The sequence below is a fragment of the Theileria parva genome, chromosome 1 (genome assembly GCF_000165365.1).
Source record: "Theileria parva strain Muguga chromosome 1, complete sequence, whole genome shotgun sequence".
Taxonomy (NCBI): domain Eukaryota; phylum Apicomplexa; class Aconoidasida; order Piroplasmida; family Theileriidae; genus Theileria; species Theileria parva.
Window position 1 is genome coordinate 2,036,241 of NC_007344.1, and position 17,296 is coordinate 2,053,536.

At 34.3% G+C, this 17,296-nt stretch overlaps 9 protein-coding genes across 9 annotated transcripts; 7 read left to right on the top strand and 2 right to left on the bottom strand.

The window, feature by feature from the left end:
- Positions 1-13: 13 nt before the first annotated feature.
- Positions 14-1,448, top strand: TpMuguga_01g00984 (Thrombospondin type 1 domain protein; the record flags this gene model as incomplete). The annotated part of the gene is made up of 4 exons (XM_761412.2): positions 14-673; positions 708-1,068; positions 1,101-1,281; positions 1,315-1,448. Exons 1-4 carry the CDS (start codon positions 72-74, stop codon positions 1,446-1,448), a joined length of 1,278 nt encoding a protein of 425 aa, XP_766505.2. The 5' UTR covers positions 14-71.
- TpMuguga_01g02680 (uncharacterized protein) lies at positions 1,407-2,064 on the top strand (the record flags this gene model as incomplete). The annotated part of the gene is made up of 5 exons (XM_761413.2): positions 1,407-1,619; positions 1,653-1,767; positions 1,797-1,871; positions 1,924-1,977; positions 2,011-2,064. Exons 1-5 carry the CDS (start codon positions 1,477-1,479, stop codon positions 2,062-2,064), a joined length of 441 nt encoding a protein of 146 aa, XP_766506.2. The 5' UTR covers positions 1,407-1,476.
- Positions 2,046-3,554, top strand: wdr82-a (WD domain G-beta repeat protein; the record flags this gene model as incomplete). Its single annotated transcript, XM_061305256.1, has 10 exons — positions 2,046-2,101; positions 2,137-2,268; positions 2,298-2,404; positions 2,468-2,531; positions 2,562-2,670; positions 2,748-2,873; positions 2,903-2,959; positions 3,007-3,196; positions 3,235-3,306; positions 3,338-3,554. The coding sequence occupies 10 exons, from the start codon at positions 2,046-2,048 to the stop codon at positions 3,442-3,444; spliced, it is 1,020 nt and encodes a 339-aa protein (XP_061162031.1). The 3' UTR covers positions 3,445-3,554.
- A 573-nt stretch (positions 3,555-4,127) lies between these two features.
- On the top strand, positions 4,128-7,369 carry TpMuguga_01g00987 (P104 protein). Its single transcript, XM_761415.2, has one exon. The coding sequence runs from the start codon at positions 4,148-4,150 to the stop codon at positions 7,133-7,135; it is 2,988 nt and encodes a 995-aa protein (XP_766508.1). The 5' UTR covers positions 4,128-4,147; the 3' UTR covers positions 7,136-7,369.
- A 257-nt stretch (positions 7,370-7,626) lies between these two features.
- Positions 7,627-9,778, top strand: tfb2 (Transcription factor Tfb2 family protein; the record flags this gene model as incomplete). Its single annotated transcript, XM_761417.2, has 2 exons — positions 7,627-8,612; positions 8,681-9,778. The coding sequence occupies exons 1-2, from the start codon at positions 7,770-7,772 to the stop codon at positions 9,776-9,778; spliced, it is 1,941 nt and encodes a 646-aa protein (XP_766510.2). The 5' UTR covers positions 7,627-7,769.
- Positions 9,779-9,793: 15 nt separating this feature from the next.
- On the bottom strand, positions 9,794-11,147 carry TpMuguga_01g00990 (uncharacterized protein). The gene is made up of 4 exons (XM_061305117.1): positions 10,924-11,147; positions 10,691-10,777; positions 10,450-10,647; positions 9,794-10,296 (listed from the first exon to the last, which is right to left on the bottom strand). The coding sequence occupies exons 1-4, from the start codon at positions 10,999-11,001 to the stop codon at positions 9,940-9,942; spliced, it is 720 nt and encodes a 239-aa protein (XP_061161687.1). The 5' UTR covers positions 11,002-11,147; the 3' UTR covers positions 9,794-9,939.
- A 230-nt stretch (positions 11,148-11,377) lies between these two features.
- TpMuguga_01g00991 (Synaptobrevin family protein) lies at positions 11,378-12,580 on the top strand (the record flags this gene model as incomplete). The annotated part of the gene is made up of 5 exons (XM_761419.2): positions 11,378-11,773; positions 11,927-12,116; positions 12,168-12,293; positions 12,337-12,449; positions 12,541-12,580. The coding sequence occupies exons 1-5, from the start codon at positions 11,547-11,549 to the stop codon at positions 12,578-12,580; spliced, it is 696 nt and encodes a 231-aa protein (XP_766512.1). The 5' UTR covers positions 11,378-11,546.
- Positions 12,581-12,624: 44 nt separating this feature from the next.
- On the top strand, positions 12,625-13,019 carry LSM6 (LSM domain protein). Its single transcript, XM_761420.2, has 3 exons — positions 12,625-12,719; positions 12,771-12,884; positions 12,954-13,019. Exons 1-3 carry the CDS (start codon positions 12,632-12,634, stop codon positions 12,983-12,985), a joined length of 234 nt encoding a protein of 77 aa, XP_766513.1. The 5' UTR covers positions 12,625-12,631; the 3' UTR covers positions 12,986-13,019.
- Positions 13,020-13,059: 40 nt separating this feature from the next.
- Positions 13,060-17,286, bottom strand: TpMuguga_01g00993 (putative integral membrane protein; the record flags this gene model as incomplete). The annotated part of the gene is made up of 1 exon (XM_061305118.1): positions 13,060-17,286. The coding sequence occupies exon 1, from the start codon at positions 16,483-16,485 to the stop codon at positions 13,060-13,062; it is 3,426 nt and encodes a 1,141-aa protein (XP_061161688.1). The 5' UTR covers positions 16,486-17,286.
- Between the last annotated feature and the right edge of the window lie 10 nt (positions 17,287-17,296).

Here is a 17,296-nt window from a genome sequence, read left to right on the forward strand (position 1 = left end):
TATTTAATAGTAAGATTTTGTAAAAACAGTGTATTATAAAAAAGTATCTGAAAATAATTAGAAGTTCAAAAATGGGCTCAGATGTGTTAACTGATGAGGCTGAAAAGTTAAAGGAGTTAGCGAGGTCCAAGGGGCTTTTATTACCAAATTTGGATGAAATTAATCCTAATGTTGAAAGAGAAGATTATAATCTTTCAATAATTGATATTTCTAACAAATTTGAGGGGATATATACTCTAATTCAGGACATAAGAGGTAGGAAATTCAAGTACGATAATCTCACTAACTGGAACCCCTTTCAATTCGAGTATCATCATGGTTGTAAACCTTTCTTCACCAAAAATATTGAAAATTTTGGCTATGATCCTAACACATCGAACTGCAAGTGCCCTGAAAAGTATTTTCCCTGTACTTTAAATCATGCTCTTTCTGACATTTCAAATTGGTCAAACAGCATACGTGAGGAAAATACGGATGGCCCAGTGGAAGATTTAGCCATTGTTGTCGATGGTCTACAAAAGATAGATATCCAGGGCAAATCAATCACGAAAGAAGGTGAACTAACTGGTTTGAATGAATCACAAGGTGACTCAAACCTTGAGAACCAAATTTGCAAGAGTTCTGACGTCATACTTTGCTCTTCTAAGGGCTTTGTAACCCAAAATACTCAGTGGTACTTAATAAGATTATCCCATATTTTAATTTAGGTCAGATTGGAGTGGGTGTAGTACCAAATGTGGCCCTGGAATCCAGGAAAGATTCAGAATAACTTACAACGAAAATAATTACAAACTACTTAAGGAATCAAGAGCCTGTGAATTGGCCAAATGCCCTTACAAATATGCCTCGGATGGAGCTAAATGTGTTCTCACAAAAACAAAAACATACGCACGTTTGGACGACCAATTTGACCCATCATATCAAATAGCCGAATGCGAATGTAAGGAAGGGGAAAGATTATGTACTTCTGATGAAGCCTACAAATCAATCAATGGCTGGATTTCACCATTTAGAGAATACTGTGATTCAGAGCTAACCAAGAATCAGGATTCTAACATATTACAAAAGGTAATTATCATATTAAGCATGTGTGTACCTAGGATATCATGGACAAAGGAAAGGAAATCTTCGGGAAAGGTTTAAAAATCGAATTTTCAGACGGTTTCTACTTCGACTGTTCTGAGAATTGGGGAATAGGCCAGCCGAATGACTTACACATATACTGTAAAACAGGATCGCCGGTGTTGTGTACAAAGGAAAGTCCAATCGATTATCCAGAATGTTAGTTTATTAATCAACATATAATATAAGTAGTGCCGGTCTCTTTGGCTGAGGTTCAATCGTATATAAGAATCAGAAGTGATTATACTGGGTTCATTTTAGCGGGCTTTGTGTTAATATTGCTGATGATTCTATTTAAAATTTTTAACAAGAAAAGTCGAAATTAATTTTCTAATTTTTAATTTTTAATAATAGATGTGCTCAGGACAAATAGCTCCTTTAAAGTGTGTTCACGTGGACGATATTGATATCAACTTCAAGGATTCCTTATATGATGCCTCATACATTTTATATAATCATCAAATCCATTCCATCTGGCTTGTAGGACATATCAAAGAGTTTGAATATCTCATAATTAATAACATTTTTAGCGTAAATCATGAACTTGAATTTTTCGACTTTGACGACAATTCAGGCCGACCTCTTAGAATCCAGTATTGTAGGAAGTATATCGAACCGCAAGTAAAAGACAAGAACATTATCAAGGTTTTATCATAGAATCTTAAAATTATTAGGTTGGTAATAGGGTTTCTATTATCTGCGGCATTTCACATCTAATTATCGGAAAAGAAGCATATTTAAACTTCAGGGTACTTAATATATTATTCTTTGTCTGTTTTACACCAATATTTTTAATTTTAGGTGAACAGGATTTCCAAAGCCTATGATTTTAACCCAGAATATTTCTCCGCTAAGGTAAAGGCCGTGAAAATTACAAATAAAATTTAGGTAAATGAATGGTTAGTATTTTTTTGGACAAATAAATGTCATTCGAATACATGAATCAGTCAACCATTTATGATGATGCAGTCATTAAAAGGTATTAACAATCAAGATAATTCATATTTTGACTAGTTTTAATGTCTGTGTTGCTTTTAAGGATCGGTTTTCCTCCACTAATGGAATGGACTGGGATAGAACAGGAGAGGTTATGGTAAACTCCTCATTTGATAAGACTCTATACATATATTCAGTCAACAAATCATGGTATAAATCATATTCTTGATTATTTTCAGTGTCACAAACGTACTTCAAAGTAAAAAACACGGAGTTGAGCTGGTTAAATTCACAAATGAAGGACCAAGACATATTTTATGTTCATCTGGGAAAGAATCACCTAACGGTACAGTTTACTAAATTTAGGCACTTTATATGTTATAATTGGGCATAAATTATATATGTTTAGTATCCGTTAGACTTTGGGACATTGTAGAGAATCGATATGTAAAAAGCTTTTCACTAAATACACAGTATAATTTTTGACATTCAATTATTTTTAGCTTGTCCAGAGGGGTGGGGATAGTTTCTCACCCGAATAGAACTATGATGATTACTAACGGTTGCGATGGGACCGTCTCTGTGTACGCACTCGATAACACAACACCAATAGTATTACGTATATACTAATACTTACAATCAGTATGAATAATTATCCTAAATAAAAGGTTAACTATAAGTTAATTTAGATGACATATACAAGTTCCGGTACATCAGTGGCTTCCTTTGATTATGACGGCATGATAATAGGAAAGTATTCTGGATCAGGTTCCAGTTCAAAGACATTCTCACTATATGACCTAAACAAACTACAGGTTTGTTTTATTCTTAAAATACTTCTTAGTCTCCATTTAAAACGTTTGATATCTCTAATGTACTGAAAAGGACTGAAGAAGTTAATGTTAGTTCCCCAACTATAATTCATTGGAACGGTTAACGATATTTTAGAGTGTGTTGTTCAACCCTAACGGAAGGTTTGCGGTCTTGGGGACTAATTTTAGACGACTGGTGTGCGTAAATACAGTAAACGGGTCGGCTATTTTCGCATCCTGTTATGGAGATATACCAGCGTCAAAATCATCAGAGTCTGACATATGCTACCCTGCAATCTCTCCAGATGGGAAATATCTTATCTCAGGTACACCCCTGTTTAACGACGTTTTAAAATTGTTTTAGGGTGCTCAGATAATACTATAAGGGTTTGGAACTTCAAAGGTCAGCTTATTTCAACCCTCAAAGGCCATGAAGGTAAATTTAAAAGGTTATAAATGGAACTTAGGGCCACCTGCATTCGTGTCATTTAATCCCCGAAAAGCTCTGATATCTTCAGCTTGTATAAAAGTAGCATGGTGGATGCCTAGCTTGAAAATTGGAATTGAGGAATAAAATGTTATTAGATTTCTGTTAAATTGAGAAACTCCATGAAATAATATAATCAACCATCTAACCTCAGATTTTTGTTTAATTTCAATAATAGTAATATAATCGGATCCATATATTATATTTTACATGAAAAAGTTTGTAGAAATATAAAAGAATAGTTAAACGTGAATTAATAACACTAACTAGTGTATTGTGATTAAAATCAAGTGTTTGAGGATAATTGGATTGGACAATACCAAATAGACATATTATTTCGTGTAAATAATAAAAATTTCAAATATTTGTTAATGGAAGATTGGTAAAAAATGACTTTTATATTTTGTAGGGAAATGTGTAAATCGACAATGTCTAAATACCGGCGAAACGGTAATTATTTATTTATTAAACTGTGTAAACATTTATTTAAAAAAATAGTCATTCAATTTAAGGGTAAAATTCGTTACACATCTCAGGTTTATACAACCTTCTATTCGAGATTTACATTAGTTGTGTAATAGGGTGCATTGTTTTATGAGAAGGGATTTACACATTCAAATCACGCCTGAGCCCTAGTTAGACATTGTTCATAATTTGTGCACTAGGGTGTCCTCAATTAAATAAGTGTTAGACAAAAAGCAATAGTGTGCAGGAATAGTTCCCCATAGCTAAAACGATTTAGACAATCTTTTTATCTTTATTTTCTTTATATAACTATAGCCATATAGAAATGAGGCTAATCTATTCTTTGTTCTTTTTATTTGGACTCTTTTCCGATTCGTTTGTTAGAGCGAGTGATCCTGTCTTAGACTTAGACTTTTACAACCCTGATGAAGTGAAACTTACTTTAAACGTTGAAGGTGATTACAAGGTTGAAACTTTTGAACCCGTGGGCACATCATTTTCAAATGTATCAGTTATGGGTTCTCCACTATTCTCTGGTCAGACCGTTAAGGTGACGAAGGTTCAAGCCTACTCCGTAAAGGGTTTGTGTCAGTTAGTGAAGGTTTTTTTTGATCCTCCTACTACACCATATGCTGTTTTTGAGAGATGGACAACAAGATTTTTTCTGGTTCAGAGACCTCAATTTGACACTGATTTAGGTCTGTTTAGACTTGGAACGTATAAAAATTACTTATCTTTTGGGCTGGATATTAACAACAAGAATAACCCTAGATCCCTTTATTCAGTTAAAGAAGATCTCGTAGATGGCGTTGTCACCCATGTATTCACCCCTACTTTGTCAGATACCAAAATTCACAAGTTACTTTTTGACGGAAAGATAGTTTTCGAATCACCAACTGAAAGTCTAACCAAAGTTACAGCTAGTCAAAAGAACGGAAGTTTTGTTTTGGTTTCTCTTGATACTCTCAAAGGTACTTTGACTGGTAAAAAATTTTTCTCAATGGTTAACAACAACTGGAATGAAGTTGACGTTTATAAATACAATGAAGTACTTAGAACTTTGCATCCTGACGCCGTAGAAAATCTTACATTGGATGTAAATTCTCCTGAAGAGAGCAAGTACAAGGTCGACAAGGACTACGATAGAGGCTTAACAACGGTCACTTATACTCCGCAATCCAAATATCACGTAGTTAAAGTATCTGCAGGGGGGCAAGAGTTATGGAGTTCTACATTCGATAGAGCAACTGAGGTCGTTTCAGTCCTTTTACAAGATGAGGTGGTCTCCGTTAGGGTAACAACAAAAGATTTATATGGAGCTTCGGTCCATGTCAATTTCAAAAAAGTTTCTGATAAGTTCGTCAGACTATCTGACAAAGAATTCTCAGACCATCTAGCAGATCTTCAACAACAGGCAGGGGAGTCCAGAACTGAACCAGAACATCCCACACCACACGTACTTGACCTATCCAATCCAAGTCGTGACTTCAATGTGCAACTCTCATCAGAACAACTTGTTAAATATAGGAGATTGACCCCCAAGGAAGGCGTTCTTGTTTCAAAGGTGATGAATGGAACAAGTGAACTGTGGGTTGCCCCTAAGGATACCACTTTGGAATATCTTAAAGTGTTTCTTAATAAGGAAGGAGCTCCCGCGCTTTACCAGTTGTATGCAGTTGGACCTAACAACGAACCAGTAGTAGATAGCAAGTACGACCTTGGAAATAATCTCTGGTGGGTATTCCACCATTCACAGCTGAATACTTTCCTTAAAGATCTACGTGATGCTCCTACGTTGAGTCATGCCGTCGAACTTGATTTTAAGCCTGGCTTTGATTTGCAACATACTAAAATGGATGAATATTCTACTCTTGGCGTGGGAACCACTTCTTACACAGCAGAAGACCAACACTATTTCAGTAGGGTCAGTTGGAATGGTCTCTCTCTTTTTGTCAAAAATGATCAACCAAAATTCTCTCCAGTGAATGCTACTTTATACAAAAACCCTCAGGGGGATTTTAGGTTAGTTGAGCTTGGAGGTTTCAATGATGATGGAGAATGGCACACTGAATATTTTAGATGGGATGGATCAAGATTCACCCCTCAAACCAGGGCCAAATTCCTCGTCAATTTTGATACATTGAAAAAATCTTCTGTACTGTCAGGAGCCGGTGTTCTCGGACAAGAACCGTCCATGGAATCTGATGAAGAAACTCCATCTGAACCCGAAACTCTACCGGAAACTGGACCTGAACCGGCAACATTCGTTTATAACCTAGACACAAGTGATTTCGATAATAAATATGTTTCCTATGTTGGCGGTGCTGAAAATGGATATTACTTCGACTCATACGTTCCAAGAGATGGCATCTTGTTTGGTGATGTCAAGGGACCTAACAACTTCTTATATACCCACGGAGGTGGCAGATATGTCCTCATGGCAAAATTCTACATTGTACATCAAAAGTTCTTGGGGGCGGTCCTCAAAACTGTTGGCTCATTGTATCGCACTCAAGAGGTAACATTTTACTATACCTATGAAGACGATAAATGGAGCTACAGCACAAATAAAACGCATTTCGTTAATGTGTTGGCTTCTGAACTTAGATATTCTAAAGAAAAGAAGGAAGAATATGAGAAATATCTTAAGACTGAAGAGGAGTACAACAAGGTTATGGAGAAGCTTAGAACAAAAGAAGAGAAGGCTAAAAAGAAGGAAGAAGATAAGGCAAGGAAAGAGAGGGAAAAAGAAGAAGATGCAGAAAGGGTTAAAGATAAGCTCAGCAAGAAAACTCAGTTATATAGTGAAATGGTAAAGATGGAAGAAGAAAAGCCACCAGAGTTGCCCGAAGTACCGGAACACACTCCTGAGGAATTAGAGCAAATGGAACAACCATATGGAGAAGAAAAGTTCACTGTTGAATCAGAACTGTTGTACTATGACTTTAAGGCTCCTAAAGATAACAAACTGGTCCACACAAAAGACTTCCAATCCAATGGATTGCCTGCTTTGGATGCCACTCCAGTAGCAGGTAAATTCTTCCATATTCTATCATTTAACGGAAGGAGACTTTGGGTAAGTACCTCTACAAGAAGGTGTACAAACCTACAGCTATTTTATGACGAAGGTGAATTAATGGGAGCAGTACTTAGAGTAACTGTCAGCAGGAAAGGTAAACTCAAGACTGGTGAAGATTTCGACTACTTGTTCGTAACAGAAGGAGAACTCAAGGTGGTTGACGTTGGAGATTTTAATAAATTGGCAAATGTTAGGTTCCAAAGAGCGGCCCTTACCCAATTGTCCAGAGCATAAAATATCTGCACGCCATCGCTCATTCTAACCAGTCGAGTCATTCACAATCTCAAAATGTACTGCAATCAAGTGTAACATAATCCCCAAACCATAATGGTTAATGATACGATAGTCCAATGATTAATAATGTACAATAACACGGTGTAATCTAATTCTAATACAGTATAATCCACTAATGGATACCTAAAAATCGAATGTAACATAATATTTAACAATAATCTGGCTTAATAGCTCATACATTGTTATACTAGCGCATCAGTTATATGTGTTCAGGTCCTTTGAGGAAAGTAAATATAGTGTAAAATGTATACACATAAGTAAATTATCATGAATGATGAATAATAATTATATATTTATTTAATTTAGGAAAGTTAAATTGAATGAATAATTTTTTGAGTAATATTTTTGTAGAATCTTATCAACCTTCACAAGCTCCCCATCCATAAATAAATTCTATTAAATTTAAAACACTTATTTATTATAATATATGTATTTTTATTACTTTTTAATTTGTCTTTCAAAATATCGCAATTGTAACTTTAGAGGACAAATTTCTCACATATTTCTTGACTACACATTAAATAACAGTTGTATCATAGAGTAAATTAAAGTCAGTATAGATTTTTATGATTTAATGTCTGAAGTGGTTGAAAATGAGCCTACAGAGGAGGAAGAATCTGAGGCTCAATCAATAATTGAGGAGAATTTTTTTAATTATCTCAAAGAATTAGATGAACAAGTATGGGAGAGATTGTTTAGAGTTAAAGCATGCCTGGTGGCACTGTTTAGAAGCCTAGGAGAATTGGAAAAGTTAATTATATATAGATTACTGTACATCGAACAGTCAATAAGTGAAAAGCCACTCAGACTATGGATGCGCTCACACTCAATAGGAGACTTGAAGCACTCACTTACATTATTGCAATCATATAAGATCATCAATGTATTAGAAAACACAACAAATGATGAGAAACAACAATTTAAGCTCAATGATGATTTTAAAAATGGGCTCATGACACTCCTATCGGATGATTCCAATTACAAATATTCATACGAATTGGTTAAACTTGAATCGATTATGGCATCAACACCAAAATCAAATGAACCCATCAAAAATGCTAAGAATTCAGATCCTGATAATGTTAGTGAAGATAGCCTAAGTAAAACAGGAGGAAAACAGGTTGAAAATACGGTCGATGAATCGAGTGAAGAAACACCTAGAAATAAGTCGAAAACCGTTATCACTATGGCTGACCTGGTAAAACACGCAAAACTGAAGCTAGACTTTATTCTGCTATTTCTTGTCTCACCAGATGCAAGAAAAGGAACAATGATTGTGAACAAGCTCTTGAGGAAAATCAAAAGGCTGAAGAAACAGTCGGGGGAAACAGCAAACGACAAAAAAATCGAAAATTTAGAAGCCAAGTTTAATCGACTTTCGAAAAACTCAGGAGTTATAAGCCAGGATTTATTACAGGTACTCACTCTATATTTATTTTAAATTATATCTTAGCTATCATAAATTAATAACATTAACTTTGATAGATACTGAGGAGGTTTGGAATGGTAGACCCAGCCAAGAAGAATTATAAGACCACCAAGACCGTTGGAACCAAGATGAGTAGACAGACCCTGAGTTGGTTACTGAAGGATGTTACGAGTCAGATGACGTCACTCCTAGTTGGGCACTTGCAGAACCTGGATAACGGCTACCTGACGAACTGCAAGTCAATGAACAGGAGTTCAGAAGACTCCAAAAAATCATCTTTGGAGTTGAAGGAAGCGTCATTTAAGACAGTAACAGAGTCTGTTGAGCTTTTGCTGTCATTGTCTCAGGCCAGTTGCGGAGACTGCTTCTCAACTGAGGGCCTAACAAAAACGCAGCTTAGGCTCTTAAGACTTCTCAACGAACTAGGAATAGTCTATTACAAGAACCCTAAAAAGTTTTATTTGTACGATTTATCGTATATAGTGGGGAAAACAAATACAAACACTGGACTGCCAACTAGCAAGGACCTGGATTTAAGTATAAAAGCTGGTAACGATAGCAGAATTATAGTGCAGAGTAATTTTAAAGTGTATGTGTACACAGCAAGCCCACTCCAAATAAGTGTTTTGAGTCACCTGTGTGAACTCCAAGCAAGAACGCCAAACCTAGTTGTAGGAGTATTAACAAGAGAAAGTGTACAGTCGGCGTTTAAGTCAGGAATTACGTCTAAAGAGATCATCAGATTTTTGTCACCCAATGGTATGAATTCATCTATCGGAAACCAGGAAAACACACTACTGAACTCAACATTTACCTACAGCATACCAGAAAATGTGTGTAGACAGCTTAAAATGTGGGAATCTGAAAGGGATAGAATAGAGTTGTGCCCGTCAATAGTGTTCAAAAGGTGGGACCAGGATTTTATGCCTGACCTCTTCCAAAGAACAGTAAGATGGGCTCAAAGTAAGAGATATGAACTTTTTTATACTCAGTGGCCATCAGATCCACACTCTCCAGAATACCAAGAATGGATTTTGAAGGAAAAATACCTGGCCTGTGACTTGGAATTTAAAGATGAAGTAATTAACCAAATTAGGTTAATTAGAGCTGATATTTCAGCTGAAAGACAGGCTAGAATTAGTGGTGGTCAATGAAGAAATTTAAATATATTGAGATAAAAATACTACATTAAGTGGAAGTTAAATCGTATTTAAGTCATAAAATATCTTCATTAATAAGTTGGAGTTAAATCAAGATTCAGTTGAATTCTATTATTGGACTAGGTTGAAATTTATAATTTTATTGAGTTAAATCTTCATTGTATTAGTCTACTAAACTTTCTAAATTCATCAAAGTTGTTCTGCCACCGTTCACGATCCTCACGAGACTTGAAGGTGAAGGTGTACACTACGTTAGATACAGTAAGTTCAAGTTGGTTTATGTTGTGGGAAGTGGTCTTGACCTGAGTAACTTGAGAAACAGGAAGCTCCTTGACAACTTTTCCGGAATCTTCACCACTTTTCGGAGGCATGGAAAGCTCCAGTTTTAGTCCATCGTCACTGCAGTTAACTATGAACTTCCCAGACTTGTCAGGCGACTTCACCTTAACCTTCTGGTAAAGGTTACCCTGGAACACACTGACACGCTCTGCCCTCAATTCCCTGGAAGGCCTCTAAAGAATCAAATTTTAGTTGTGAATGTTTTAATTGTGAATATAGGATAATAAAACTAGAAAATAATAAACTGGATTTAATAACTAAAAGGGATTTTATAATGTAAAATAGCTGTTTTCTGGTAATAATAGGGATAAGGATGAGAATCTAACAATCTTTTCTTCCTTGTGGGTATGTTCCTCGAAAACTTCCTCATTCGTTCCATCACCAAACATTTGAGCAAGTCTCGGAGGATAAGTAGGACGCCTTAGCTTTTTACGCTCACCCTCCTTTTTCTTCTCTTTAAGCGTCCTCTGCAAAGCTTGATCAGCCCTTAAAGTGGAAACATCTACTGAATGCTGGCCTGTGACCTGAAATCAAGTCATATTTAAGTTATTATGATTACATTTAAACCTTGTCTATGATGAAATTGTTCTTAAATCCGAAGACGCAATCATCCAATTTCCACTTCACAAGTCCAGTGATAGAGGAATCATAGTTCTAAATTAAAAATAAATAAAATCAATATTAAGATTATTAAATATCTGAATGAAAGATATAATCTGAGAAGAGAATAGGATAAAACATAGATGGAAATAAGATAATAGAAGGAATATTGAATGTACACAGTAATAATAACAACATACAGTGAAGAACTCAGCAGGAAAAAGAGGTTCACCGGTCGAACGGGAAGATCCCTTTAAAGGAAGAATGGATTCTAACATTTGTTATATTTCACGGAAAAAATTAAAGAAAACAAACTAAATTGGTGGGAAAATAAAAAACAACGACACGCAAGATGCAAGAGTGTGCAAGGAGTGGAACTTTGGAAATAATAAGGATATAATTCACATTTCACACTTTAAAATTCTTAAAATCTCTGCTCTAAAAATTATCAGGGCTGGTATTTAGAGATTCCTGGGGGATTAATAGATTTGGGTTTCATGATCTAGATGGAGGAATACTTGTAAAAGAGTTGTTTTTAACACACTTTACCAATTTTATGTATTATTGGTGTAAAAATAAATATTTAATTTTTAATCATTGGTGATTTAAATTTTATGTTTTTTAATCTTTGGTATAGGGGTGTACGAATGAGGACCCTATCCCTTAATACACAAAACCATGTAAATCTAACTTTTTTATTTTTATAACCGATGTTCTCATATTTCTTAAAATTTTCCTTTAATTTTCCTGTATTTTAATGTAATTTTAGTATAACATCGGATGTTCTTTTGTGTATTTGTTTGTTGAGTATTTTAAGATATAAATGGCCACTTGGTTTAACAGTCTTGTGGATAATTTATCCGCAAAGAAACCTACTTCTGAACAACCTAAATCGTCTCAGAATCAGTCAGGATGCCACATTTATGCCATAGTTGTCATGAGACATTTCGCATCTAAAGAAGCTTGTAGACTCTCAGCAGAATATGACTTCTCACCCCTACCAATGTACATTTCCAAAATCTCTAGAGAAGTTACAGATTTAGTTTCAAGGTAATTATCATTTATACACTAATATTAACATTTCTTTGTTTTATTTTTAATATTTTTACACTTTAATCAATTTATTCATACATAACCACATTAAAACTATTTATTAACTAGTATTATAACCATATTTAGTATTTGTAAATTAATTTGGTTTAGAACGTGTGCCCAGGAGGCATTCCCTGATCAATCCAAAGGTGTTGTTATGGAGAATAATATGGGAACTTTTTACGTAAAGGCTACCAATGCTCCGCCACCAAACCAACTTGTTTTCATTGTCGCAGTTAATAATGAATGTACAAAATACCAAGCTTTACAGTTTTTACACGAAGCTATTCAGATTTATAAGGTATCATTAACTAATATTATCTTATATATAATTAATTAATCTATTTTTTAGCCTTCTGGAAACGTTGTTAGAGATAATGTTGGAGACGCTTTAAGGCATCCCGAATTAAGATCACTCATGCTAAAATATAAAGGGAAACGGGACGTACTTCTCGACGCTCAAAATAAGCTTGACGAGGTAAAGTTTACACATTTAACTTTCTATTCAACCTTTATTGTAGACTAAAATGATTGTGATGGATACCATTGATGGTCTAATTAACCGTCAAGGAAATTTAGACGAACTTATCGCAAAAAGCCACGATATGACCCAGAGCACAGCAAAACTCATGAGGTTATTAATCACTACACAGTTATTTTTAAACAAATATATATCATCATAGTATATTTTAAGATTTATTTTTTAAATTATAAAAACATTTTAGGGATGCCAGAAGGAGGAACAGTTGTTGTCGTATGATGTGATCCCCAGCACACTAATTTTTACTGTAAATTTATATTTTTATTTCTGTATACATGGAAAATAGTACTCCCAGCGCATATATTACTAGTATTACCCGTAAGCCTGTCCTCGTCAAGCTGAACAATGGATCTGATTTTAAAGGTAATTACCATTTAGGAATCTCACCTAATTTTTAATCTAAATTACGTTTAGGTACTCTAGCTAGTCTAGATGAAAGAATGAATCTCGCCATGGAGAACACTTGCGAATTTCTTGACGGAGTTATGGTAAAATCCTACGGTGACGCTTTTATCAGGGGGAATAATGGTATTTTTTATTTTATATATTTTTTAAATTATTTTTGTTATTTGTAATTTGTTTTAATAATATTTTCAGTTTATTATATCAGCCACGACCCTAAAGCTTAACATTTTTAATGATTTAATCTAATGAATTTATAAATGTAACGTTTATCTAATGTGTAAATAATTTTAAAATAAGATTATATTACAAGCGGTTTTCCGTATATTTCAGTGCCCTTATTAAATTCCTTGGGAGAGATATTGAAGAATTCATTACCAAGCTTCAAGTAAGGTGAAACAATCTCAATCCAGTCTTCTATCTCTTCATAATCCACTCTGAAGCCTTCCCAATTAAATACGTTGGTTTTGTTGATAATCCAATTTCCCAAATATCTTCTTCTGTGGGTCCACATATCTATAAAATACTCTAGTCTTTCTCCTATACTTTCTGGTAGTGGTTGGTTGTCAAATTCCTTCTCAATATCATCCAGTTCCGTTAACAATCTGAGCTCCTCTTTAAGATTAATCCAGGACAGTGTTCTGGTTATCCCAATGGACCTAACAGACTTTTCTGTGTGGATCAACACATTCTGAAGTGTTAGTGAGTACTTGGATGTGTGTGATATTTTGTTGAGCTTAGGTTTAGTAAATCTTATATAATTTTCATGTTCAACATTCCACATCGTTTCCCATTTAATGAAGAAGTCTTGAATGTAAATGAATAGCGGAAAAGCGTAACCATAAAAAAATCCTACCCAGCAACTCCACAATATTAGTTGTTTATCAAGATTTACAAACTCTTGTCTATTTGATTTGGACAGGAATGCTGACGGCTTATCTTCCATGTTCCTGACCACTCTTAGGTGTTCCACTTCATTCATATATCTGCTCAATGCTTCACTCATTTTCTTCAAATGAGTAATCTTTTCAGCATTGGCATTTTCAACTAATCTGTTCAAATCGATTAGGTAAGTTAATCTTTCACTCACTTGATCTACTGAGTTAAACTTTTTCTTTTTTGTCAATTCGTCTATTTGATCATAGGTCGCTCTGGGATCAAAATGTTTTGGGAGATTTTTACATTCAATGATCAAAGTGTATAAAAGTACCGTCAAGTATACCAGTCCAAATAGAAGAAATGATATAACAATCAACTTAACTCTAAACTTATCCACTCTTTCAACAAATGCACTGGACGTATTCAATTTTAGTTGGCAAAGAGATTTACAAATTCCACACGCACAAGATTCCCCTGAACTAACTTGATTCCTGGTTTGACAAATCTTTGGTTCACAATTTTCATAAAGCAAAAAAAGTTTGGTATGTTCTCGGAATAGGCAACAACACTTGTTTGTTTCTCCATTTTTGCAGCAGACTATTAATCTATTGTAAAGGACTAACGACGTTGGTTTAACAAACTTCATTTTATAATTAACTCCTTTAAGTCTAAAGTAGTTATTTTTAATTGAACAATGCAAGTCAATCCTCATATCGGCATGACAACAATCAGTTAATGTTATTCCTTGTATATCAAAAATCCCCAATTTCTCGAATTTCTCCTCTTTCTCCAACCGACCATCAAAATCGACTTCGTCAGGTTTTATTTCCTTTAAACAACAATTTTGAGTTTCTCCATTTTTGAAAGCTATGAAAACTCTAGTACCAACATGGTATGTTGTTTGAGATATGTCCTTTATGTTTATCTTTCCGTCTTTGCAACCATTGTTATTAGTTTGTTGGTTCCCGCAATTACATCCGCCATTACTACTCGCACATCTGCCTTCACAAGAGCATAATTTTATGCAACAACATTTTCCGGGACCACAATTAGTACAGCAAGAACAATTTGTGGTTCTGTCAGTAGAACATTTGAAACATAAACAACAAAATTTTTTACCATTACATGTGCATTCTCCCCCGGAAGCTCCCGATGTACATAAAAAACACCTGGAATTTCCATAACACTTACCCTCAAGTCTTACTGTTAGTTGGCAGTCACGGCATGCACTTGTTGTAACAGCGTCAAGTGTGTATATTCCAATCAACTTCAGGCACTTAGAATTATTTTCTCTGGTGCATCCGTTTTGGCAAGAAGTTGTACAACATTGCGCTAAATCTGTGTCTTTAACAAATATTATTATTGCACAATTTCCATCCGGGTCATACTTTAAATATTTACATTTTTTAATAAATTTAGAACATATAAATGGCTTGGGGAAACGAAATATTGGTGTATCAAATACATCATGCCTACAATAACATTGGTTATTGAACTTTTCACCGCAACACGGGATAATGTTTTCATTTATCCCAGGAAGTATTTTTACTCTCTCTTGATCAGAGCAAGTTTGAATTAATGCGCTGTTTGAGAATGCTACTAATGAGTAGGAAAATGTGTATCCCAGAGCAAAACCTGACAAAGAAGCTAAGGCGTACAAAGTGTGTAAAGATAAGGATTGGCCAACATAAGCGAGTCTAACAGAAAGAATAAAATGCGAAACATTAACAAAAAATGTGATTGAGTAGAAGTTTCGATGATTTGGGGTCTCAGACGCTGGATATGCAACGCCAAAACAGCTCCCAATAAGCTGAGAGGCCCTTATAATATTATAAAGGAGTATTTTTTGGTAATTTGAGTAAGGATAATATAATATGTGGATTAGAGGCGATTTTTTTAAAATAATTGCTGCAGAAAACATAAATAGGAAAGTAGTTACCTTGAAAAAATAGGCTATATAAAGACAAATCTGTTCTAAATTGCCTTCTTTATTTTGGCTGTCTGAGTAAGAAAACACCTTTTCTACGTGCCGAAATAATTCTTTAAAATGATCAGTAATTTTGGGGAAATATTCTCGAATGTCTTTAACTCCTTTTGTAAAATTTTCTTTTATCCCCTCAAAGTAAATTTCCTCCTTTGATTCGATATAAAATTTTGCCTGTCCCATAGTGTGCTTCATAAGGAATGATATAAAACAGAAAAGGAACCTTAATAAAGCTAAACTCTCAGAAAACGACCGCATATTTACGTCGTGGTATTCACTTTTATTTAGAAAATACCATAAAATAGATGGTAACAAAAGGGCTGACAATAAGCCGTTAATAAACCATCCTAACCCGGATTTGTATTTGGAGTAGTATGAGCAAGAGTATACTATAATGAGTGTCATTGAATAGGATATCCCTATAGTGTGTAATGTTATAATAAAAGGTGAGTGAATTCGATCTTTAACAAATACAATAATCAAGAAATGCAACACCCCAACATGTAAAATGAAATAATTTGCAAAGTTATCTGTTTTTAACTCAAGTAAAAAGTAACCTAAAACCAAGAAAACAATACCAAATAATATAGAAAAAACAAACCGAGACCTTGCCAAATGAATTACAACCAAAAGAATAGTATATGAGAAGTAGAAAATATTAAAAATAAAATTATTCTCTAGGTTAATGATACCGCATCCTATTAGTGTTAGAACGGATGTGGTAACCAATATAACATACTGAAACTTAATTGAAGCTTTAGTGTCGTAGAATAAAATTTCGAATTGATCAGTGCCAATAAGGCAAGATAGGCCAAGTAAATAAGGTTCAAGAACGTATGAAAAACCGATACTCCTTTTCACCATCCTAGGAGATGATTCAGTTTCCTATTGTTATTGTAGCTGCATTTTAAAATTGTTTAAAATATTCTACACCAGTTAAATATCTAACGACTTTCATTGTTGTTGAAAGTCGATCGTAATGGAGAATTGACTCCCCATTCATGATATTCGCAATCAATGGTATTATTTCAACTAACATTCATTTCTAGCTCCCAGTATTAAATCAAAAGTTTCTCTGGTTTCCATTGATTATATCCAAGCGTATGAAGCTAATTAGTATCATATTTGCACTTTAAAACAAATCCTTAATTCACCAGTACAGGATCGTTTTAAAACATTGTACCAACAATATTATCAATTAAGTAGCATTATATTTATCAGTAAACGTCCTCTGGAAATGATTAAAATGAAGGTACATTCAAGTGACTGTGACAATTATATTAGAATATGAGTAATAAGATATCTGTTGAGTTAATACATTGAAAATACCAAATTCAACCATATTTTAAAGAACAATTAACAACATAGTCCACCATCAATAGTTATAAACTTGATTAAGCGGACGTTCCAGACAACAGTATTGACGTCTCGAGATAAATTGCTATTAATATTGGCATATGTTTCTTCAAGTAATAGAATCTGTCCAGTTAGCATAATGTGTAAAATAATATAGGACGTTAGCCCTTGAATAGGGAGTGTAGCAATTCAGATAACATATCATTATTGATATTCTAATAATTAGATAATTAAGTTTATTTAAAAATTAAAATGAGAATACAATACGGTACAAATAAAAATAATATAGGAATTAGAAATATTTTAAAATTGATTCTAA